General features: G+C 41.6%; 1 protein-coding gene across 1 annotated transcript in view; it reads right to left on the bottom strand.

The window, feature by feature from the left end:
- The window catches only part of LGR6 (leucine rich repeat containing G protein-coupled receptor 6), a 187,419-nt gene that overhangs the window by 86,386 nt on the left and 74,592 nt on the right, over positions 1–26,441 (bottom strand). The window contains exon 4 of the mRNA XM_054981772.1: positions 12,670–12,741. Coding sequence (XP_054837747.1) covers positions 12,670–12,741 — 72 coding nt within the window. The remainder of the gene's footprint in view (positions 1–12,669; positions 12,742–26,441) is intronic.

Raw genomic sequence — 26,441 nt, 5'->3', positions numbered from 1 at the left:
TGGATGGTCTTCTCAATCGAGGTGGAATATAGTCCGAAGGCCACAGCTGTCTTGGCCCTTCCGCCCCTCCGGCTTCCCCTCCTTCTTGGGTCATTCTTCTAGCATCACTAGGCAGTATCGGGCTTGTTGTAGCGCCGCTTTGCATTTGTAGCTCCTCTTCTTCAGTCATATCGGCTAAGATTCCCTTCGCTAGTCCGGTAATTGCTGAAATCCCAGTATCCACTGATTGGGTCCGATATTCCGTTGAGTGCGACGACACTCCCATGCTCTAGCTGAGTTCACATCCGAGTAATCCCAGCTCATAAGTTCATTTCTGGTGGTTTCCCAATCCTGGAGGCTATCTGAGCCTCGGGGATCCCACTCTTCCAGGCGGCCCGCCGCTATATTCCACTTATACCAGGGCTGGTTGTTGGCCCGCGTTTCTTCCGGCGTGCGGGTAGCCCTCCTTAGATCCCATACGATGCTAGGGCCTTCCTGCTCCGTCGACCCGACGGTGCGCCGAATGTCAATCATTGAACGGGAAAACATGGTCCCCGCTCTCCTCTCCCTCGCTTCTCTAGGTCGGGAGCCCCACTGCCTCGGTGTCGGCAGTGAAATTAGCTGACTCTGTCCGTTAGCCTCTCGCACCTTCAGCCGGGTGCCGGCTACATTCGGATCAGGTTGCTCCGCTCCTGCGACAGGCACCGTCCCCGCTCCTTCCTCAGGAACTCCTTCTCCGGGGACTTCGCAGGGCGCCTCGATAGGTACTTCAGTAGGACCTGGGGTCTCCCCCGACCCACTCGCTGGTACCAGTGGTATTGAGTCATCCTCCTCCTGGCCAGGGACCAGTAGATCAATCAAGGAATCCTTGGTATCCATCTGCCCTGGGTGACGGGTTTGTAGACTTCAAAGGAGATTCTTGACAAAATGTCAGACTATGTCATTCCAGAATTGATAGTCTGCTTCACTCCCTTTCTGCAAGAAGGCCCTTTGATTTCAAAAAAGTTTATTGTGAAGAAACAGCATTCATTTCCAGACGTACATATTCCAGGATAGAGATCCTGGCCAACCAAAGTATTGTCAAGAATGACTCATGAAAAGAAAGTGGTTATATTTCACACTCCCAAGCCCAGCCTCCCCCCTGAGTTCGCATAGCTAAGCTTCTCAGAGGAATGTAGAGCTGGCCAAGGTCGAGCAGACAGATAAGAGAATTTCCTTTCCCATGGACTCGACTCCTTGCAGGTGCTGGGACCTAAAGGGAAAGAAGACTAAACACTACAAGGTTAAACATGGCGTTACTTAGGTTAAACAGGCTCTGATAAAGTGATTCTCACTATTTTACCACACTTGGGCAGTAGAATAAGTATTGAAACTTATAATGAACCACAGCAATCTCTTGTCTATTGTGGTTTGTTTCAATTTAGCCAACAGTTGGCTTCCAGATATGGAGTCAAATATTTATTTATACCCTGTCTTCTTCCCCAAAGTGGCTTACCTCTCCTCCATTTTATCTTCACAACAATCCCATGAGGTAGCTTAGGCAAGAGTGTGATAGGCCCAAGGTCACCCAGCAAGTAATATGTATATTACTCATCCTTAAGCAAGGCAATTTCAAATACTATAATCCAATAGCCTCTAATGCTTCAACACCTCCTCCCAGTCATTGAACACATGAAGCTGCCTTATACTGCATCATTGGCATTGGTATTGTCTACTCCGATTGGCAGTGGCTCTCCAGAGTATCAGGTAGAGGTCCTTCTTATCACCTACTCCCTGGTCCTTTCAACTGAAGTCTCATCTGGATCTGCACAGTCATTTGGATCCAAGTGTGTCACCCTCAGATTCTTGGTCTGAGCCCTTCCCCAAGAAAGCTGGCTGTTGATTCCTTTTGTGGACCTCTGATAGACTCTGCCAACATAGCCATACTGATCCACTCTACCATAACTTGCAGTTTGGACTAAAGCAATATGTTCCATGTGGAGTTGCCTTTGAATACATCTCAGAAGCTTCAATGGGTACAAAGTGTGAGAATGAAACTATCTGGGGTAAGCTGCTCAGAAGATACAACTCCAGTACTTTGTCAACTGCTCTGGTTACCAACATCATTCTGGGCCCAATTTGAAGTACTGGTTATCACCTTCAAGGCCTGGGGCCATTCACAATTACTGAACCACTTCTTTTATTGCCAAGTGCCAGTTACGCTCTTCAGGCAGTGGACGCTCTCCTAGGATTGTCTGTGTCATGGGCTTTTGCTATGGGAGGTCATTCCTCTGGAATGGCCTACCAGATTGGATGTGCAGGGTGCTTTCTCTTGATGTATTCAAGAACAGATGTAAGTAGTTTTGTTCCATAGGGCATTTGGTGGAGAATGAATGGTTTTGGCTGCATTTTTAACTGTGCATTGTTTTTATCTTGTTGGCATTTGCTTATGTTTTCCTGTACTTGCGGTTCTTGCTGTTTTCTTAGCTGCCTTGAGTTCAATTGGTGCAAATTGCTGCAGCTCGACTGTTATCAGGAGTGAGCAGGAGCATGAACATCACTCCCATCCTACAGTCGCTCCATTGGCTACCCATGTTACCGTACTCAGTTTTAAGTTATTAGTTATTACATACAAAGTTCTTCATGGCTTTGGTCTGGCATACCTACAGGACCACCTCCCTCCCTATGTTCCTCCATAGCAGTTTCGCTCATCTGAACAGGGTCTCCTGCAGGTGCCAGGCTGCACACAGGTGAAGTCAGCAACAGCCCATACATGGGCTTTCTTTGTGGTGGCCCCTATCCTATGGAATTACCTACCCGAGGAAGTCAGAAGAAGCCCCCACTCTCCTGGCTTTTCATAAATGATGCAAAACTGAACTATTCAAAAAGGCTTTTTTACTCAAATGGGAGGGCTGTATTGTAGGGATGGGGTCTCAGATGCTTCGCTAATGAGTTCCAGACCATAGACTTCATCACTATATTGCCTTACATATTATCTGTTGCTTTAAATATGTACTCTTATGTTCCACCAGTGTTCCATGTTGTCTAATGTTAGTCCTAAAACTGATTTTTCTGCTTCAGTATTTTTTTCTACTCTGTATTGGATTCTTGCTAATACTATGTCTTTTAAACTTGTATCTATTCACCTTATGGCATTGTTTATGGAAATGTCCTTGATACTGTATTGAAATGTACTTGATACTGATTATACCAATCTCATACTGTGTAATCCACCTTGAGTCTCAGTGAGAAAGACGGACTATAAATGACATAAAAAATAAAAAATAAATAAAAATAAGATGCTGGGGATTGATACAGAGACCTCCTGCAAGTGGAGATTTTTCTCCACTATGGGCCCCTTAACACTTCTTTGTTCCAGACTTTACTCCATGCTGCTCATCACGATACCTGTCCTCATTCTACAAGGTCAGGCAACTTCTACAGCCAGAGAATGGTACATTTGCATAATATACTTAATTCAAATAATGCATTGTACATATCGTGACTCTATAACATGCTCCAAGGGGACAAAAAAATTGGACTTTCAACAAATTCAGTCCTGCTTGGTGAATCATCATCACTAGCAGGGAGGATGTGTGTGTGGAGAGAAAGCAAGGAGAATGAAAGAAAGGAGAGTGTGTTCTGGAAAAAAAATCAATAGCTGAATACAGCTGGAGCAGCAAGATTTTCTATTGCTCTGTGCTTCCCATGCTGAAGGCAGAAGGCTGAGAGGAGTGATCCTAGTGAACAAATTGGGATTTTTTTTCTTTCAGACATAATGACAAACCAAGAGGCTATTCAGAGATATTTATCTCATGAAGAAGAGAAGGTTTGGCTATTTGATCAGCATACAAACATGCTAGCATATTCAAAACTGTTGTTTATAAATGACTGCTGGAACATGTTCCATGCCCAAGGCTCTCTATCCTACCATTCTGGTCAGCAAAGTTTGAAGCCTTCCTTCAGCCTAAGACGTCTTACTCCAACAAAAGGCTGCAATCCTAAGAACACTTTCCTCATAGCAAGCTCTATTTAATAAAGTTGGACTTAGATGCAAATAGATCTGCTTAGGATTGACTGCTGCCTAAGTGGCTGTTCCTTACGCTGCAAGAACTGTAATGATTGGAGTGGTAGAATATAGGCCCATATCTAACTGTTGAAGGAACAAATTATATTACCTGTTGAATAATATACATAAATCAATCTGTATACTTTGGCCACCTGTCAGCAACGTTGATTCCATGACTAAGTATGAAGTTAGGCAGATTTTGAGAGAGAAAGCAGGAAGGGATGAACCAGTGCTTGGCTCTCGTGGCCCTTTCTTATGTGTCCAGGATAATACTGATCACCACTTTGGGGTCAGGAAGGAATTTTCCTCCGGGCCAGATTGGCCAGGGATCCTAGAGAGGTTTTTGCCTTCCTCTAGGCCTTGAGCAAGGGTCACTGGAGGGATGAGTGGAGGGTATCCTTCCTGCATTGTACAAAGAGTTGGACTAGATGACCCTTGGGGTGCCTTCCAACTCTTATGATTCTAAGAAACCATATTTTAATCACTGCTCTGGCATGTGTAATTCAAGTTGTTTCCATTGCCTTTGATTTTCATTTGAAAGATAAGTCTCAAGGGTTTGTTCTGATCTTTTAATCCAATCATGCGCTCTTCTCTTTCTCATTCTTACTGAAAATGCAGTAATTATAACTTATAGCACCTGTTTGCTTTGAAAGTCTTTGGCTGGCTCTTGGCTGGCAGAGGAACAGACAGTGTGCCCACCTGCTTTAGGTAAGAGCATGTAACCGCAAAGCTGTTAATTAGCCTGACACACGACTCTTCCAGAGTACTCATGGTGAGTTGTTACCACACCTATAAAAGTGCTGGTAGCCAGACACTCTGCCAGGGCATCCCAACTGGTTCACTGTATTACATAAGGACTGGAATCCAGCTTGCAGTTTAGAAACTTTGCCATCAGGTGTAGATGTGCTTCTTCAAATCCTATTTGTGCAGACCACAGATGAAGATGAGATAAATGTAGAAGAACTGCTCCTCTTTAGTGGTAAATATGAGGATTGCACAAGGCTCTGTATCTCTCTGCAGTTCTCCATCCCCCCCCCCGCCCCAACTTAATTACTTTTTTGTTGGGCCTCCCTCAGGCTTTTTGTGCCTTTTAACAGAAGAAGCTGAAATAACAAATGCTGCTAATTCATGCTACTGATTGCCAGAGGTGTTAACAAGTATTTCAGAACAAGGGAGCCTGATGTGGTAGGCAGCAACCGAGCAGCACTTTGTAGCATCCAAATATTTTAGGTGCTTTTACTTACTTCATTTAGAGTTTGTCTTTTTTATCAGAAGACGATTTCTTTTCTCTTGCTGGTGATTCATCTCACGGCATGGAGACTGTTCAAAAGCCATGTACATTTTCAAGAAATCCTAATGTGTCCTTCCTTCCAGAAGACATTGATTTCAGATTGAATAGTATGAGGAACAGAGTTTGATCCATGAAGTACATAAAGTTTCATATTTCTGGAGATACTTGATTGGATCTCCCAGTGTTTTTGTCTTTACCTTAATACAAATGCAGGAAACTCTGAATTTGATCACAAGAGTAGTTCTCAGGAAGGGTTGTTTAACCTTTCCCTCTGTACAGTTTTTCCCCATTTAAATTCCCTAGTCTTGGGGTGGGGTGGGGAATACAATCAGGATTTCCTTATCCACTATAGCTTTGTCTCATCTGTCATATAACCATTTCTCACCTCTGCCACTTTCTGAACATTAAGTACGATTTGGGTTGTGCCCCTGGAGAATGCCTCAAAATATAGACATCTCTTCAACTTCCATGCTGCACTTTGCCAGTCAGACTGCACTTTCTTCCAGGCCATCCTGAGCACAGCATAAGAACACATTTGTCCAAGTCAAAAGCTGCATTGTGACGGCGGATGTTGGACAAAATTGCTTGCATGCATTAAACTTGTAAGAGTTTGGGGCCCTCTTTATAAAAGATGAGTAAAACAAGTTATAAATAAGAACTTCATGATAAAGAATCCAGAATATACGTTGTTGTACAGAGCAGGAGATGATCTGCAGTGCAGAGCATTCTATCTTTCGGTGAACCTTATGTGCTATTATTTATCTTTGCACTGAGAATCCTTAATTAAGTGTCCAGGGAACCCTAGGTTTCCCAGAAACACAATCAGAAACCCACTGCTCTGACTCCACTAACATTCCATGCCTGTGCAATCGCTCAGTCTAAATCCATTGAAATCAATTTGTTTGGACTGAAGTAATTCGGCATAGGATTGCACTGTAAACACCTCAGAGCTGCCGAGCGTTTCTGTTAAAATGTTCAGAGATCAGGCAAAGTGATACGCCCATAGAGATACTGCTGCCAACATTAACCGAATGCCAGAAGCATCATAATCTCTAGCACAAAAGGTTCCCTGTTAACAATAGAGGTTTTTATTACACAACTAGAAATATGTTAAGCTGCCAGACTTATTGGCATTGTTTTCAAGGATGATTTTGTGTTAAGATTGTTCAGGAGGCTGATGTCAAGTGCTAAAAAGTTCCTTGCCAGATGCCACTTCACTGAAAATCCAAAGAAATAAACTCCTGCACTACATCAAAGCAGGTAACCATGCTTTCAATTGTATTTTTCTAAAACAGCACAATCCTTTCATTTTCCATTGGACTGGTATTTTTCATTTTTCAGTGGTTGGTACTAACCTCCCTAGGCAAAAGATTACTTATACTCATGCATATAGAAAAATAAACACCAGAGATTTTTAGTACATCTATGAATCTGTCTAGTGCTAACTGCAGTTGACTTGGCCCAGTTCATTTCACCATAAGGGGCTGGATCTGCAGCTCTTGCATCATGGGAAAACTCCTTCCGCCAGAATAAAACACCTCTACTAACAGAACGGATCCACATAATCCACCACAATATTTTAAATATTATTTTACTCTACTTGCAGGTTCTTAGAGATAGCCAATCATATACCTACATCCTAAAATTCACATACCTATAACTAGCTTTACGATGACAATTGCAATTTATTTAGGTCATACATTTAATGGTAAGTACAGTTTGTAAATTGTGATCTTATTCTTTAGAAAAAATTGGTGTGAAAATGTTCCAAGCTCCTTCTCTAAGACTAGAAAGACGACCTGAACACTACTTTCCTACCCATTCTGCCCAGAATCAGAAATTTGGTAATAATGTACTTCAGAACAGTTATTGCATAGAAGTAAATAGAACATCAAGCAAAAATCACAGTATTTCCCTGTAAACAACTGGGGTCATCTTTATCAAAGTTGAACAACACATGAATTAGTACCAAAATTTTGTGCTTTGGGATTCCTGTATACATGAATTTGTCTTCACTATCACAGCAGACTTGAATATACAAACCTGCCCAGTCAATATTTAATTTTGTTGCATTTCATGTTATGTTCTGGAAATCTTAACATTGCTTTCAGTTTTACTGTGCTTTTATTGTTCTTTTATTTATAACTGTTTGGGCAGCTGTATTTGTTACATTGTAATGGACTTTGGCTATATACAATAAATTCCTACCTACCTACTTACCTACAAACATCTGTCTTTAACACAGATTATGGTATTTTTACCATTTTAAAGATATAAAGATGAGCAAGAACAACATGGCAACACTCTACAATTCCTCGTTGTATTGTGTATCTGTGCTTGCTTTCATCCTGCAAAACTAATTCTCACACCAGTGTGGAATACTGTATCAAACGCTGCCTGATTTTCATACAGTAACTTAGTATTCTATGAAAGACAAGCAAGCCCTATAACTCAAGGAAAATGGAAAAAACATCAATTTGAGCAATGTAAATAGGCCTCAGATTCCCCCACTCAGACTGTGATGTTTGGAAGCCACTCCATGGTGATATATGGATGTTCCATGTTGGCAATAAATATAAAGACTTATGGAAAATTGCTCATAGTCAAACAGGGGGAAAATCTGAATACAGACCTGATCGTTCTTAATATGAAATGACCATCCTTGTGAAGATAAGGGAAGAACAGAGGGACATTTGGCACAGAACCAATTTGAATAAATAAGTAATGGCATTCCCAATGATGTATGACTCACAACCAGCCTACTAAGGGGAAAACATGGTTTAGTCAACAACTTTTCATCTAGCATAGTGATTAAGTGGTTGGGCTGTAAATCAGCATACTGCTAGTTCAAAACTACTGCTATGAGCTAAGCAGGTGGTGGTCTTGGGTAAGCCACTCGTCTCAGCTAGGCTTTCCAGTTGCCTGCCGGTGGTGAGCAATATCCCAGAGGTTTGTCCCGTTGCCCGCCAATCACTGGCAATTAGTGGGAGGTGGCAAAAAACCCGGCAATCACCCACCACCGGCAGGCAACCCAGGAAAGCAGACCAGGTGCACTCCCAGCAGAGAGTGACGTCGCTTCCTGAAGTGACATTGTAGTGCCGGCTGCGGGCATGCTCCCACGCTTCACCGGGGCCAATTTTGGCTTCAAATTGGCTGAATTTGCCCCATGTAAAGTACAGGAGCATGCCCATAGCCAGCATGAGGATGCCACTTCCCAGAAGTGACATCATCACGAAGCCCAGGAGTGCATGCACACTTTGTGTGCACACAAAATGAAAACCCCCAGGAAGGAAAAGGTAAGGGCCAGGTTCCCCCCTCCCCCTGCAGGAGAATATAGGGATCTGTCAACCCCTAGTCTCAGCCCCAGCTCCCCAGTTGTATTGTGGTGATAATAACAACACTGACTTTGTTCACTGTTCTTAGTGGGGCACTAATCTGCCTAGAAGCATGGTATAAGCACATTAAATCAGGCCTGTGTTAACCTAATAGCCACTAGTCACGTGGGACTTAATGAGGGCAGTGAGTACTCAAAAAAGTTTTTTCTCCTTATTAAATCTGAATTTAGGACTGAAGAAAATTATCATTCTGGAGGAAAGCACAAGAACACTGTGGTTTCTCTTTTATGCTGCAGGGTACAACCATTTCAAACCATCTGAGCAAAGCCTTCTGAAGGTGTATGAGTTATGTGCCATCAACAGGCTTGTCAAGTGCCCGCCAGTGGCAGAAAAACTGCTTGCAGTTTGCTCCTCCGCTCACTGATTGCTGGTGATTGGCGAGAGGAGGCAGGCCACCGGATGATTGCCCGCCACCGGCAGGCAGCCAGAGCAAACATCCTTGCACACGCTCCCACACAATGACATCACTTCCAGTTATAGGCAGAAAATTCAGAAGAGAACTCTTGAAACGTCACACGGAAATCTGAAGGAGGAGTTAAGGGTCCAGAATTCAGAAGAAAACCCAAAGAAGTATGGGGCCAAAAGCGGCAAAAATTGCCCGTGCACAAAAGGCCATAGTTTAATAAAGCACCAAATACTGAAGATCCAATACTTAGTAAGAAAACATTTCTCCCTTCTCTCATATATGTTGTGTCTCTTAGTACTATCAGGCCTTGCTTTCCCAAAAGTAAGCCTTTTCCATATGGACACTTTTCCACAAAAAGGTTGATAATGGGTTGCATTGTGATATGAAGGTGGGGCTCCAAGAGGTAGATGCCATATTTCCACACCATTTGGGTTGACCCATCCAAGTGTGCTTGTTGGTGCATTGTACTATCGCTTCCTGAACGCAGGCTGAAATGGTTTATGGAACATTGTTTCTCCTCTGCAAGTACAAGACATACAGTTCTAAGGTTGCCAGCCTCCACGTAGGGCCTGGAAATCTCCCAGAATTGCAACTGGTCTCCTCATGACAAAAAAAGTTATCCTGGAGAAAACTGATGTTTTAGAAGGTGGTCTCTATGGTATTATATACCACTGAGGTCCCTTCCTTCCCCAAACTCCGCCCTCACCAGGCCCCACCCCCCAGATCTCCAGGAATCTGAATAGGAAATTCATCTGTAAACACATGCCACTGTTTTCTTTGAGGAGGCAGTTCCAGAGATCAAAGTGCAACAGAGTTTCCTCATGACCCAGTTCTCCTCAGGCCCCAGCAAAAGGCTCATATATCTCATTGCTAAGTTGTAGAGTCTCCACTAGGTTGGATTATTTGAATAGCACAGGTGTATATCACAATGAAAATTAGGGTTGCCAGGTGGTCCACATACCCTTCTGGCAGGAGGGGGGAACCTACTTTGTGTCCACTGCATATCCGTGTCCATGTGCAGTGCACACTCTGGCACTTGTGTGATGACATCACTTCCTGAAGTGATGTCATCATGTTAGACACGGGAGCATCCCTGCACTCTGGTGGGGCCAATTTGGCCTGTTTGGAGCCAAAATCGACCCCAAATGAAGTGTGGGAGCACCCCCGTGGCTGGCACGACAACATCACTTCTGGAAGTGACTGTCATTGTGCCACGTGGGAGCATGTGTACTGTGCATGTTCCCGGGGGTGCCTGCCAGTGGCAGGCGACCTCCAGGGCCTCTCAGTGAATACTGGTGGATTGGCGGGCAACAAGGAAAACCTCCGGGATTTTGCCTGCTACTGGTGGGCACCTGGGAACTCTAATTATTAGGAGAGCCTTTTTGAAACAAGAACCACAGAGGGAATTGCACAATGGCATATGCCCTTCCATAAACAGTCTTTTACACTTCAAAAAAGTTTATGGCACAGCCACATTCATGCTGATGAAGGAATGCTTAAAAGAGCTGTGCTAATTATGGGACAGAGTAAAAAATCCAAAGTTTCACTATCCTTGCTTAGGAGCCATAGGGCCACTCAAATATTCCCCTTTTAATTGCACCATTGGGAACAAGTATTGGTGAGCTAATGCAGGTTGGTATTATTGAGCTGGCTGCAAAACACTGCTCTCTGCTGGACAAGAGAGGAAGTTAACAGCAGGTATGTAATTCCTCTAAATGAGGACTCGCTTCTGTTGGTATGTCACTGTCATAGTCCTTTGAAAAGAGACTTAGATTTTTAGAAGACACATATTATGCTTATTCTAGATTATGAGAACTATGTTATACATGATGGGACAGATTGCATTGATTCTATTTCTTTTCAAAGAACATGGATGTTTTTTATACTAGTCTTTACTGAATGAAAACAAACAATGAATTCTATGTGAAAAGAGCCTATACACCGATACACGTAAATTTAGCAGCTTCAGTCAACGGATCAGGGATTACTAGGAGTACCTCCATTCATGTCAGTAAAAAATGTCAACTGGGCTCCTGTCTTCTTGGTGACTGCACCTGGGCTGTGGAATGGGCTTCCTGGGAATTTGTGGAACCCTGCACAGGTTTCAGAGACTCTGCCAAGCAGAGCTTTCCCAATAAGCTTTTGGTAGCCCATAAGTGGAGGCTGTGGTTGACTTTCTCTTATTTGTATTTATGCTAATGTGAGTTTGTATTTGTTTTTGAATTTGATGTAAGTTTTGAGCCTCATTTACCAGGAGAAAAACTTTTTGCACTCTCTATATAAAACAGAGGAGGGCTCATTTGAAATGAGAGGCATCTTTCCAACAACAGAAAGTAATAAATCTGCTGTGGGTGCTGAATTGTAACAGCAAGGAAGACTTAATCATTGACTGAGTGAGTGAGTCTGTTGTATACATTTGTCTATGCATATGATAATGCATATGATAACCAGGTGGCAAAATTACTGCTACCTTTGGCCATTTGGACCCCCATTTACAAACCTTTTCTTTCCATACTGGTCCACGGGAATCCTGAAATTTACCTAAAGATCATCAGGGACCAGGAAGAAGTCATTGAAGAGCCACTTCCTCTTAAGAGACCCCACTGCTACAACAGCTGATCAGTAGTGTCCCAGAATGGCACAAAGGGGTGGAAGGCCAAGACTCCACCACAGAGCTGGCTGAAGCTGCTTCTGACCTCTGAAAGGCAGGCATTCACAAGAGATGGGTCATGACTAGGGGGGCATACATGACTTGCTAAGTTGCCTTAAAAGGGCTGGGAAGCAAGCTGTGGAGGATGCCGTCAGCTTATCTGTGCTGTCTGTGCCAGAGACAGCCAAGATAGAGGAGGAAAATGGTGGCTGATACCCCTCCCCTTTTTGTTCTGAGATTTTGCAGACCGGTGCAAGGTGACTAGAGACACGGCAAAGGAGGGGCATAATATATATACCCACACCTACCAAAAAGGATACCATTTAATACGTATGATAATATAAGCTCTAGCGTACCAAAGCTTGTCACAACAAGATCCCTGGCCAACCTCTAATCCTTTTATTCAGGCAGGACTAACTCAGGCTACAGTGACAGGCAACCATACCCCACCATTTCCCCCATATTTACTGAATATAACACTATTGTCTTTGTTGTTGTTTTCAAGAAAGGAAAAGAAACCATGTAGAGATAGTTTCAGGTGGATAGCCATGTTTGTCTGTAGTAGAAGAACAAGATACCCTGGAAATCTAATTGGTCTTTAAGATGCTACTGGACCAGAATCTTGCTCATGTAGATAGTTTATGATAGAGATGAGCAATCAGGATTAAAATGTTGCGAAATCTACAACATAAAGGCAGTCTTCAAAAATCTTTTACTAATTGATTGCAGAAATATGTTTTTGTATGAAAATCAGCTTTCAGATCTAAAATTTCTGATGCATTGTACTATATTGCTCCCTCAGCTTCCTGGCTGTCTGGAAAACTCAGCTCTGAGATTCTACCTTGCTTTTGAAAAGCTCTTGCTTAAAAGACTGCACAGTATCAATCCATCAGGACTTACAGCGACTGCAGGTTTGGAAGATCACACAGAGCCTCCGCTGGGATCCGACTAAGCTGATTGTTCTGTAGCATCCTATAATCAGGGGAGAAAAGCCTTTCAAAAACAAACCTTAGAAACAATGAAATGTACATATCCCCCCCCCCACCAAGATTTCGGAGTAGGTACTGTTTGAGATACAAAACCCCTCCATTAAAAAAACACAGCGCTACTAAATAATGTAGGAGTAGAAACAACCTTTCTGTCCCGAGATCACATGCTTCTGGGCTGGCATGTGCATAATGGGAGACTGGAGCAGGAATACAAAGTATTAGAATTTAGAGGTTACAGCTACTATGGATGTTTATATTTTATGCATATATCTGTTGATGACTGAGATGGCTGCAGGACTGCAATAGAGAAGAGGAAAGAGAATATGTCTTACTTACTTAACTGTCTTACTTAATTGTGGAGAATATTGATTCTATGCTCTACTTTGGCAACTTTGCTCATCAGAACAACAGAGACATCTGCAAGAGCCACCCTACTAATGGATAAAATCAACAACTGCTGCTACATGTGCATTCTCTATTGTTGCCCCCTCCTTATGGAATGACCTGCTGAATGAGGTTAGGATGGCTCCCACTCCCCTGGCATTTCACTATGCAAAACTGAATTATTCAGGAGGGCTTTTTTTACAAAGGTAGGAGAGCTGTACTGAAAGGAAATAGTTCAAAAAGATGCTTTAGTAAAGGGGTAAGGACTATAGACTATACTACTATATGCTGTTTGTTTATGTAAGTATGCTCATATTAGGAAATATCCATATCATTTAACATGTCATGTTTAATTGCTTATGTGTTATTTCAAGCTCTGTATCGGATTTCTGCAATCCAAACCCTATTGATATCCCAGCTATTTGATTGCATAAACTTACACTGGGTAATCTGCAATGACAAAGACAGACTATAAATAATGTAAATAAATTTTAAAATGTATATATGAAATGTAATGATGTTACCTAAACAGGCAGTCTCCTAACTCATTGGGGGAATTAGCTTGAAGGAGACAAGCAAGAGGCGGTAACTGGGATTCTCCACCTATGGTTATGAGGATTGTTCCCTTAGAGAACTCTCAAATAATTTATCTATTTACGTCATTTATAGTCCACCTTTCTCACTGAGACTCAAGGCGGATTACTCAGTATGAGGTTAATGCAATCAGTATCAAGTAAGTACATTTCAATACAATACTATAAGGTAAACATATACAAGTTTAAAGACATAGCATTAGCAAGGATCCAAGACATAATAGAGATACTGAAGCAAAACATAATCAATTCTAGGACTAACATTGGACAGCATGGAGCGATGGTTGTACATAGGAGTACATATTTAAAGCAGCAGATAATATATGAGGCAAAAATGGTGATGAAGTCTATGATCCCCAACTTGTTAGTAAAGCACCTGAGACCGTATTCCTACAATGCAGCCCTCCCATTTGAGTAAAAAGCCTTTTTGAATAATTTGGTTTTGCATTGTTTACAGAAAGCCAGGAGAGTGGGGGCTCTTCTGACTTCCTCAGGTAGGTCATTCCACAGGATAGGGGCCACCACAGAGAAAGCCCGTGTATGGGCTGCTGCTGACTTCACCTGTGTGCAGCCTGGTACCTGCAGAAGACCCTGTTTAGATGAGCGAAGTTCAACTGGAAATTTTTTTATTATTATTGAAGAGAAATAAAAGGGCAAACATAGAGAAATCACACACCACACACATACAAGGCTAACTAAGAGATAATCAGGGAGGAAAAGAGGAGAAAGCAGTTTCAGGGAAGGTGATAGTTACCAGTCTCATAGATAGGATGTTGAACTAGATGATCCTGGAGGTCCCTTCCAACCCTATGATTCTATAGGGATCCACAAAAGTAGCAGCAAAATGACAAGCATTTCATGAGAAGAAAAGGCCCAAATGGATTTGAGGGTGTGTGAATGGATCCAGAACACAAACACACTCACTAGTGGCTAGGGAGTCCAGTTACAGGGCAAAATGGGGAAAACTGATCTCTTCGTCCCAGAAACAATGACTTGATGGCTGTCTCTGGAAGTGGACAATGGAGTTGGGAGAGGCTTAACTGAGTCTCCCTGAGGTGGACTATAGGTGGTGCTTGATGACCCTTTGAGTACAGGATGAGAAAAGCTACCAGATTTGCTGAATAGCTTGGGTGTTGCTTGATAAGCGTAAATGGTTGAGAAGCAAGGTCAGACGTTGATGAGATGAGCTTCCTGGGAGCCTCATTGTCCTAAATCATGCATTTCTCCAGGGCAAGGAGAGAGTGTTTAGTCAGCCAGCTGCTCTGACACTCCTTTTAAAATATTTTTCCAGGATCTTGCCCTGCTAGCATTCATTTTGTTTTATTTGAGGCCTGGCCATGCCTTGCACTTATGCTATATGAGGAAGAGTGTTTATGATTTTATTTTTTTCCCCTTCAGTGAGAGGAGGGGTCTGACTGCTAACAATGATGCTCTGCTTTCATGTTGAAAGCATAGGTCTCTTGATATGAATAAGCTAGAGACATCAAAAAGCAAGGCTGTCACACTCAGGACAGAGCAAAATACCGATGACAATCTCAAATTATTGTGCCTGCATGCTACCTGCAATAAAACCAAAGGGCACCCAACTTCAAAACAATTATCATCATGCATGTCATGTGTGCTTTCAGAGCACTTGCCTGCTGTCATGAAAATTATCCTTCAGATACCTTAAGAGTAATCTAAACAATATACAGAATTAAACAGTAGAGTCTATTTGAGTTCCTTCAAGCAGGAAACACATTTTTGAATGCTCCTTCACATTAAGAACATACTTCAAATCCAGAAAGCTAGCACATCAGGGAGAAAAGGTTCAGGCTAACAATGGTCCCAGTATGCAAGTTTTCTACATGCTGAATGCTTTTTTTGTTAATTTGGAAAGCATTCAGACTGGGATTGACTTCCTGTTTGGGATCCATGGAGGTCTAACGCAGCTCCACTTGCGGAGCTGACCGGACTGCCGTTTTAACCGGCCGGCGGGGTGAAAATAGCCCGCGGCCGACTGCTCTCAGGCGGGGAGCAGGCAAAGAACGCTCAAGACCCTAGGGTGAGCTAGATCTCGGACGAGGGGGGGCTTTACATAACGAGTCTCCCCCCGATCCTTGAGGTCCCACCTTGCGACGGGTCGGCTATAATCTCTGCGGCAGTTTTGGGGCCAATTCGGCTGGCATAAGACCTACATACCCAAGCATCGATTGGGGGAAGAAGCTGAGAGGAGAACTTAAAATCGAAACAGCGATTACAACCCGAGAAAAGTGAAGAGAAGGTAAAGATCATTATCTTCTGAGACGGGACAGATTGATAAAAACAGAGAGGAAAAAAAGTAGATTTTTAAACTGCAACAGACTAGTGAAAAGGAGGGGAAGACTCGGCAGGAATCGAATTTAAAAAGAGACTAAGTTTAAAGAAGTTATTAAAGAAATGGGACTATTGTTTTGAATACCTGTGGCTTTGGAGCTGTGAGAAAAAGACACCATCGCGAGATCTGCTGTGGGAAGACGGGAGACAGGAAGTGCGTAATAACAATAGAGTGGCTGGAGAGAAGCGGCCCTTGCTGGAGGGCAGGAAGTAGGGAATCGCCATTTTTGAAAGGGGAAGGGTCGCGGCTTCAGCGGAAGAGGAAGTAGGCCATCTTGGATTACAAAATCATAGAGAAACCATAGAGAAAAGACGCCCGACATTTTGGACTCTTTAAAACTTAATTTCTATAAGAAGACCGGGACATTTAAAATAGAAAAACGTTAAATTTTACGCCACGGAGTTAAGGAAGAGAGCGGATTCGTGGGAGCGAGCTAAAGCAAGCCCCACGATGTCAAAAAAAGAGTGGCAATCGGCAATAGAAAACCTGGATAAAAACCTGGACAAAAAACTTTTAGATATGATTAAAGAACTTAAGGACACGAAATTGGAGCTGATAAAAGAGGTTAAAGAGGTTACACAGACAGTAAAATCGGAGCTGTCAGAAGTGAAAAAAGGTATGGAAACAATACGAAATGAATTACAAGGAACGCAGCAGAGAGTTAAAACAGTAGAAGACGCGATGGAGAATTTAGCAGACACGCAACAAACAGAGATGAGATTGGTGAAGGGGAGAATGTCAGTTGCAGAAACTAAACATATGGAGAAGCAGCTACGTTTTCGTGGCTTGCCAGAAGTGGAAGGAAAGTCAGCGCAAGAACAGATGACTGAGGTGTTGGCTGAGTACCTGGGGAAGGAGGAGGAGGAAGTTGTGGCTATCCTAGATGTGGCATACCGTGTGAATTCGAGAATAGCAACCCAGAGGAAACTACCAAGAGATGTGATTGTGCAGTTTACAACACGAAATATGAAAGAGAGGATTGTGACAAAACAGTTTCAAGATCCATTGGAGATTGATGGCAAGACGATTATTATAATGAAGGAACTGCCCAGATCAGTGTTACTGGACCGGAAAAAATATAAAGTGCTAATTCAGATTTTGAAGGACATGAAAATCAGGTACAGATGGGAGTTACCGGAAGGAGTGTCCTTTGAGTTTGGAGGGGCCAAAAAACGCATCAGATCTGAGCGAGAGATGGAGCGATTTATTAAGGACAATGAAAAAGACTTACCAACAAGATCATGAGTATGGAGTGTAAAGTATTATCTTGGAATGTAAATGGACTAAACTCACCGAATAAGAGGAAAAATACTTTTCACTGGCTACTAAAACAAAAATGTGACATTGTTTGTTTGCAAGAGACCCATATCAGAAAGCAGGATGTAAAATATTTAAAATCTGGAAAATTGGGCAAAGAATATGTAGCGGCCTCCAACAAGAAAAAAAGAGGAGTGGTGTTGTACATAAAAGAGGAGCTACAGCCAAAATTTGTTATGAGAGATGTGGAAGCTAGATTTGTAGCAGTGGAATGTATTTGGAATTTAAAGAGAGTGTTGGTAGTCGGACTTTATGCACCTAACGGTGCAAAAGAAAGCTTCTTTGAGGATTTAAGGAAGCATTTAGACGATCTTGCATACGACCAGATAATTCTTGCTGGAGACTTCAATGGAGTGACAGACTTGGAACTAGACAAAAAGACTACAACGGCACAAAAGAAAAGAGGACTATTACCAAAGCTTTTTTTTGAGTTGATTCAACAAGAGACTCTTGAAGATGTATGGAGGAGAGAATATCCTAAAAGCAGACAGTTTACCTTTTATTCTGCAAGGCATTCTACATTATCAAGAATTGATATGATCTGGGCCTCAAAAGACTTAGCATTATGGACTAAGGAGGTAGAAATAATGCCTATGGTAGGCTCAGATCACAACCCAATTATGTGGAAATTTGGAAAAAAGAGAAAAAGGAAAGCATGGAGAATAAATGAGGACTTGTTACAGGAAAGAGAGAATATGGAAATACTGAGAAGAGAGACAAAGTTTTTTATACAATACAACGTGAATAAAGAAGTACCAACCAATAAAGTTTGGGATGCTTACAAGGCGGTTGTAAGGGGCATACTAATGGACTTAAATGGTAGAGCAAGAAAGAAGAAAGAGGAGAAAAGACAAGAGATTGAGGAGAAAATAAAAGCCAAAGAAATACAGCTAAAAAAGAGACCAGGGAAAAAGAAGGTATACCAGGAAATTAAAATACTTCAAGAACAGCTAACAGCAATGAGCAATAAAGAATTGGAGTGGAATCTCAAAAGACTGAATCAAAAAGCGTTTGAGGGTGCTAATAAACCTGGGAAGTACCTGGCATGGCAATTGAAGAAGAAAAGGGAAAAGAAGATAATAAATAAAATTTGCGAAGATAACAAAACGTATTTGGAGCAGGCTACCATTAGTAGAGCCTTTTATAAATTTTACGCTAAGCTGTATAATAAAAAAGAAGTAAACAAAGAATCAATAGCGTCATATTTGGAGAAAACCAAACTTCCAGAAATCTCGGAAGCTTGGAGAAATAAGTTGAATAGTGAAGTAACTGACGAGGAAATAAGTAAGGCAATACAATCTGCAAATCTAGGAAAGGCGCCAGGGCCAGATGGACTTACGGCTAAATTCTATAAGACAATGGCTAATGAACTGGCACCATTCCTAAAAGAGGTGATGAATGGGGTTTTAAGGGATCAAAGGATTCCAGAAACTTGGAGTGAAGCGAATATATCATTGATCCCAAAAGAGGGCCAAGACCTGACTAATGTGAAAAATTATAGACCTATATCGCTACTCAACAATGACTACAAAATTTTTGCGAAGATATTGGCGGAGAGATTGAAGGGGTGGCTCTCGGAAGTCATAGAGGAGGAACAAGCAGGCTTTTTGCCAGACAGACAAATAAGAGACAACTTAAGGACAGTGATCAATGCTATTGAATATTATGACAAGCGTTGTGACAAAGAGGTTGGTTTCTTCTTTGTTGACGCTGAAAAAGCGTTTGACAATTTAAACTGGGACTTTATGTTTGCCACTATGGAAAAGCTACAATTGGGAGAAAGATTCATCAGAGCAATTAAGGAAATTTATAGAGACCAGACTGCAGCAATTGTGGTGAATGATGAATTGACCAAGAAATTGACGATAAGTAAAGGAACAAGACAAGGTTGCCCGTTATCTCCATTGTTGTTCATTTTAGTATTGGAGATTCTGATGATACAAATACGTCAAGATGATGAAATTCGTGGAATAAAAATAAAGGACTATTCATACAAGGTCAGAGCATTTGCGGATGACATAATGTTAATTGTAGAGGACCCATTGGAGAACATGCCAAGAGTGATAGATAAGATCAAGGAGTTTGGAGACTTGGCAGGTTTCTTCATTAACAAAAAGAAGTCAAAGATATTATGCAAAAATATGACTAAGCAGAAACAACAATTGTTAATGGAAACAACGGATTGTGAAGTAACAAGTAAAGTGAAATATTTGGGAGTCGAATTAACTGCAAAGAACATAGATCTATTCAAAAACAATTATGAAAAACTATGGACTCAGATAGAGAGAGACTTGATTAAATGGAATAGATTGAATTTGTCATGGTTGGGCCGGATTGCAGCAGTTAAGATGAATGTGTTACCAAGAGTAATGTTTTTGCTACAGACAATACCAATCATCAGAGACTCCAAACAATTTGAAAAATGGCAGAGGAAAATATCAGATTTTGTTTGGGCAGGCAAGAAGCCTCGAGTGAAAGTGAAAGTTTTACAAGATGCAAAGGAAAGAGGCGGAATGCAACTGCCCAATCTGAGACTTTATCATGATGCAATCTGCCTAGTTTGGTTGAAAGAATGGATGACATTAAAGAACAAGAAACTATTAGCCCTAGAGGGATATAAAAAAATATTTGGATGGCACGCATATTTATGGCATGACAAAGTAAAGGTCAACTCGATGTTCCTGCATCACTTTGTTCGGAGAAGTCTATACATAATCTGGAAGAAGTACAGAATTTATCTACAAGAAGGAACCCCTTTGTGGGTGGTTCCATATGAGGTGATAGACCCGAGAGCTGTTGATAATGAACAACAATGTTTAACGTATAAAGAAATAACTAAAACTGAAGCATCCAAACTTAGAATAAAGACACAAGAGGAACTATCACCTAACTACGATTGGTTCCAGTATAGACAGATCAGAGACTTATATAATTCGGACTCTGTAAAGGGAGGTATACGAATAGAGAATTCGGAAATAGAGCAGACCCTTCTTAAAGAAGATAAGAAAAGAATATCCAAGGTATACCAAGTACTGTTGAAGTGGTATACCGAGGATGAGATAGTTAAAACACAAATGGTGAAATGGGCTATAAACTTTAATAAAGAAATAACAATGGAGGCATGGGAATACTTGTGGAAAACTACAATGAAGACAACGACATGTATTAATATCAAAGAGAACATTTATAAAATGATCTATCGTTGGTACATGACACCAAAGAAGATTGCGCTAGGGAATTCGAATACTTCTAATAAATGCTGGAAATGTAAGAAGCATGAGGGCTCCCTCTATCATATGTGGTGGTCGTGTGAGGTAGCCAGGCAGTACTGGGGGGAAATAATAAGAGAAATGAGTGAAATTTTACAATTTCAAATTAATAAGAACCCAGAACTCCTGCTACTGAACTTGGGAATGGAGGGAATTCCAGCCCAACACAGGACGTTGATATTTTATATGACAGCAGCAGCTAGACTTTTGTATGCGCAAAAATGGAAAGTACAAGAAGTGCCAACTATTGAAGATTGGACTTATAAATTGCTGTATATGGCTGAAATGGACAAGATGACAAGAAAATTGAGAGATCTGGACTCAGGGCAGTTCAACACAGACTGGGAGAAGCTGAAACAATACCTGGAGAAGAAATGGGAGGTGGGAGGAAAACTGTGGCAGTTTGAGAACTACTGAAGTATTGAAGTAGAGGGGGGAGACTTTACCGGGGGGAGAAGAGATAAATGTGAATTAATAAGCAGTCAGATTAATAGATTGACATATATATAGATATATATAGGTTAACAAACAGAACATAGAGAAAATAATTAATTATAAGGACTAAATATAAGGAGCGATTAACTAACAATATTTTCTTTTTTTTTTCTGACAAGTTTTGTACCAAACTGAATGTCTGAAGATATAGATGGGTCAAATTGATTGACTACGTGAGGAGAGATATATAGAACTATTATAAAAAGATAGAATGAGTAATATATATAGAGAATAAGTCAAATTGTTTGATATAAACGAATGTATGATCTATATGGTTTATGATATATAGAAATACCTGAAATTGAAAAATTGGGATAAATTGTTTATCTAAGATGGAAACAAAGGCTTACAGTTTGGGCATATAATGTTAAAAATAGTTAAGGATGTACTGCTTAGAATAATGGAGAATATATATTTGTTTTAGATAGAGGAAGCTAATAAAAGTAAGGGAAAGGGGACAAAGGGTTGGAAAGCTGTTGGAAGTCAACAAAAAGGGGGGGGAAAGGGAGGGGGTTAGAGATGAAAAAATTGGGGAAAATTGAATGTAAATGTGGAAATAATGGATTCTAACCCAATAAAAATTTTTCAAAAAAAAAAAAAGACTGGGATTGCCCAAGAATCTATACACTGTAGTTGCCCAGAAATCCTATAGCTTCACAGGCTATCATATATGTAATATATTATCTTTATAATGTTCCTAGTTTGCAGGAACTATTCTGTTTATTCTGTCTTGTTGATGGAATATTTTCCTTTAGAATGTGCAGGTAGATGAAGGCATAAGAATCTGCTTTAACACAGAAAGGGCCTTAGTTTCTTACTATAAATAAGTTAATCTTTAGATACTCTGTCGATTTTCATGCATCAGGCTAGTAGCTATTTTTCTGGAATTTGCTGCTAAAAGAAAAGATGTTATCACATCCTAACTTTTATCACATCCTAACTTGAACATAATCTGGAGACAGGGACATTCTGACATATGATAATATGAGTAGAACCTTCCTAGAGCAGGACAGAGAAGGCCTGAGTATATTAGTGTGATTTATTCATCTTTACGTGTTTGCTTTTTACAGACTGTTGTAATGTATTCTGGATTTATGATCAAACCCAATTTTTATAGATTTAGGACAAAATAAAATAATTCCACTTTTACTTGAATAGGTTTTTATAAGAAGAAACAGGTTTCATGGAGACTTTCACACAGAAGTTTTCACATTTATCTTCCTGATAGTAAAATCAAGGCTCTGCACTACAGCTATTCATTTAGTTCCTGTTACTTATATGCAACTAGCTCATAAATTCTCAGCACAGCAACACAGGGATAAATTCATAATAGAGTTATAAAAAACAGCTTTATATTTGGAATTATATGTAGCTCGTTCACAGTGGGGGGAAAACATTGCTTACCTCAAGCAAAAACATTGCTCACTTGAAAAGTTATCAATAATATTTTTATTGCTTGGAATCTCTCTAGTATGATGCGCAGCAACATAGGATTATCTATCTCAATCCCCTTGACAGGTGGGGCATGTGAGAGTATGAGACAAAGAAGTGGGAGATTCTATAAAGGGCAGAAGCCTTGAATACAATAAAAGGACCTGATATCACTGAAGTAAAGTCTTTTTGCAAGCTCACAGAACTTGAATGACATTCTCTCTCTCTCTCTCTCTCTCTCTCTCTCTCAATCACACACACACACAGACACCTGAATAGCAAAGATAATACTTCTTTTTTTACTACACAGTCTGAGCGCACACTGGCTGGGCATTGTATGAGCAGTCAGGGTGAATTCAGTACATCACAGGCAAAGGGAAAAGAAGAAATAAGCTATCCTGTGTGGGGCCAAGCAGTTCATTGCTCTCTATGGAACAATGGCTCTAATCACAGGGTTTAGTGGACATGGTGCTGTTTACACTGGGTGTAGTCTGCCAGCCCCATTGCTTTCAGTAAACATTTTCGGCAAATGACAGTCATTTCCATTTACCCAAGTAAACACTAAAAGGACAACGTGGACAGACCTAGTCCCTAGTTTTTTTCTGTGGTTTTCTTTAGCACAAAAACAATAGATGGCTAAAAGATAACTCCCTTTAAAAATAGTAGTAAGAATAGTAATTCCGAAACCGCTCTGATGGAAATAATTAGCATAATTGATCTATTAAGTCCAAAAAAATGTGTAATATATTATAGGATAATGCAGAATTAGGGATCCCATTCCTACAACAGGGGCAGCCACTCCCACTTTTCGCCACCCCCACCCCCACTTACCCAGACGGTGATTGGGAAAGGTGGATAATAAGCCTCCTAAGGTGTGCTCCTGGGGGCAGCACAACTATGTCACTCTTGGGGGTGATGTCATCATGCCACCCCAAGAGCACACATGCACTTCGCTGCAGGCCAATTTGGGCCCCAAATGGGCTGAATTGGGCCCGTTTGGGGCCCAAATTGGCTCATTGCAAAGTGCACATGTGCTCCCGTGCCTTGCACAATGACATCACTTCCCAGAAGGTGTGGGGGAGCACACACACATAAGGAACAAGGAGAAAAGGAGAAGCTAAGTACCTGGTTACCCTTCCTGCCAGGAGACTAAGGGAACTTGGCAACTCGATGCAGAATATTTGTTTAAGTATTATATCCCAACTGGTTCCTGGGGTAGCTATATAATATATAGCATATTAGAAAAAGTTAAAAGTATGACAATAAAATACCAACTATTATATAAACTGCAGAAAAAGATTCAAGAAACTTTAAAACATCAGCTATATAACTAACAAGAACAATCAACATTAAAATCTGGATCCTTGGAGGTTTGAGGCCTACTTATCTGTTTATATGACCCTTGCCTTCCTGGCTACTTAAGGGGTCTAAGAGGCTTGAGAGAGGCGTTGGTTGCCCAGACCTTAAACAAGGTGTGGTGCATTCACTACTAAAGAAGTCTACCCTGCATCCAGGAGATTTCAATAACTATTGACCACATTAAGTTGTGTTTTATTATATATGTTTTTAATGTGTTAGCTGCCTTGGTGGTTCTGATGAGGGCAGAAAAGTAGGGTATAAATTTTACAAATAAATAATGAGAAATGAAATAAAATATCCAATATAAAGCAAAATGAAAGGGAAAACCAAATCAAACAAATCTTACTGACAGTGCTAAAGCTCACAGCATGATGTTAGATCAGACAGCTTACTGAGTCTTTGGAGAACTTAACATTGAATTCTGAAGTCCTTGAAGAACTTTTGCTATATTAAACTAATTAAATATTCCCAAATCACCATAGATTTTCAAATGACACCTGGTAGACAAGTATTACAGACTGTTTTTGGAGCCGATTGATAAAAAAACAGGTGGCTAAAGATGCTGTTTCTGATGGGTATGTGATGACGTTGAAAAAGTGGGAGGAGGGGGAAGCCTTTCCACTGTTTATTCCAGTATAGGCAATCTGGAAGAAAACAGGGTTGTACTACCTGATCATCAAGTTCTTCTGTGCAGGCACACATGGGACTGTGCATGCATGCAGGCCAGCCACTCAGAAGAATATAGCTTCTAAATGCTCCTTTAGGGGCGAGGGATGCAGCAGGCAGGTCGGTGTCTTTCAGCCGTTGACATACTTGATTCCACAGGGTGTCTATTGTTGGAACCATGTCGACTCCGGCCAGGTGAACCATGTCGACTCCAACCAGATGGAATTGGTGACTCAGAACCAGAATGTCTGAACCCGGGCCGGGGCGTCGGTTCCCTGTTTGATTCCTAACAAAGGGTAGTCATGGGCTGTGGTTCCTGGCATTCACCCTCCAACAGTGATCTCTCTGGAGACTGGAGGTGTGGAGAGGGCTTCTTCAGATGTATGAGGATAACCTCCTTCAGATCGCCAGAGAGCTGAGGTCCTCTTGACTCCAAGGTCAGTCTTGGTTCCAACAGTGTCACAGCTTTGCCAGACTTGGACCATTCCTTCGACCTCAACTTGCTCGACTCTGAGTGAGACTTCGATTCTGATCGAGAACGATCCTTTGACCTTGACTTCAGATCCAATCTGGAAACGTGCTTAGTCTTTCTCGGCTTTTTCACAGGCGGATCCAGTGGTCTGCTCAGCTCTTCCGTCATGGACCTCTCTGCGGGTTTTGCTATCGCCAGCTCCGATCTTGCCACAGAAGCAACGGAGATGATAGACCCTGCCCTTGAATGATGATCAGGGGTTGAGGATGGTCCATCACTCTGACCCAGAGTTTCAGATGGCTGCTCAGACAGGAGCGGTCTTTTAGCAGCAAAAACTTTCTGCCATAATGCAGCCTTGAGATGAACCAATCGTTCATTGCATGCTTTCGGTGTAAATTGGCGGCAAATGGAGCATGCTCCAACATTATGTCCTTCACCGAAGCAGAGAAGGCAGAGGTTGTGAAGATCAGAACGTGTCATCTTGGTGCCACATTTGACACATTTATGAAGAGAGTCCTCGTGGCGGCTCAGAGAGAATTGGAGGGGAGAGGGGTCGCTCCTCCTTTATCATGTGCCCATTTTGGTGGGAAAATGGGTTTTTATGTGAGTTGGGAGAAGCGGCCCCTAAAGGAGCTTTTTAGAAGCTATAAAGATTCTTCCAAGTAGCTGGCATGCACACATGCACAGTCCCGTGTGGGACTGCACAGAAGAACAACGATGAACAGGCATTTTCCCTTCTCTCACCAGACCAGCAGGGCTATTATTAGACACTATATTTTGTTTTGATGAGGTTTTAAACACCTCTTTCCTTTGACTCTCAGCCATCCTGCTGCAGGCAGAGATGTAAGCCAAGGAGCGCTCTCATTGAGGCTCAAACTGAAACAAAATCTATGTCTACCTGTTGACACTGGCTACATTAGGAGTTCCCCCATAGAACTTTTTCCATGGCAAGGTACCCAGCTTGGAGAGTCTGCTATAATCAAGAATGAAAGCAAAGCCCTGTAGGTTCTTGGCTGCACCCCATAAATGTCAGCATTGCTGCAACATGAAGGTTTCCATAAAGGAGGAAAATGCAGACAGCTATGAACTTTTCCTCCAAAGTTTCTTCAAAGGTATCCTTTTGCTAGAGAGGAAAACAGCTTCTCGTTCTTTGGACAGTTTTTTGAAACAGCTCTACTTCCCAGTCTGGCAGGTCCCCGGGTAAGGGGCAGGAGTTAATTAGACAGAAAAGGCTACTTCAGATTTGGAGGCTGCGTGGGAAAGCATTCTTGTGATTACATGAAGAGCTCAGCATTTTTAAATATCTGGCATTTCAAATCCCGGAGCTCCACTTCTTTCTCC

This window comes from Eublepharis macularius, chromosome 5, assembly GCF_028583425.1.
Source record: "Eublepharis macularius isolate TG4126 chromosome 5, MPM_Emac_v1.0, whole genome shotgun sequence".
Classification (NCBI taxonomy): Eukaryota; Metazoa; Chordata; class Lepidosauria; order Squamata; family Eublepharidae; genus Eublepharis; species Eublepharis macularius.
This window is presented reverse-complemented; position numbering and strand designations above follow the sequence as displayed.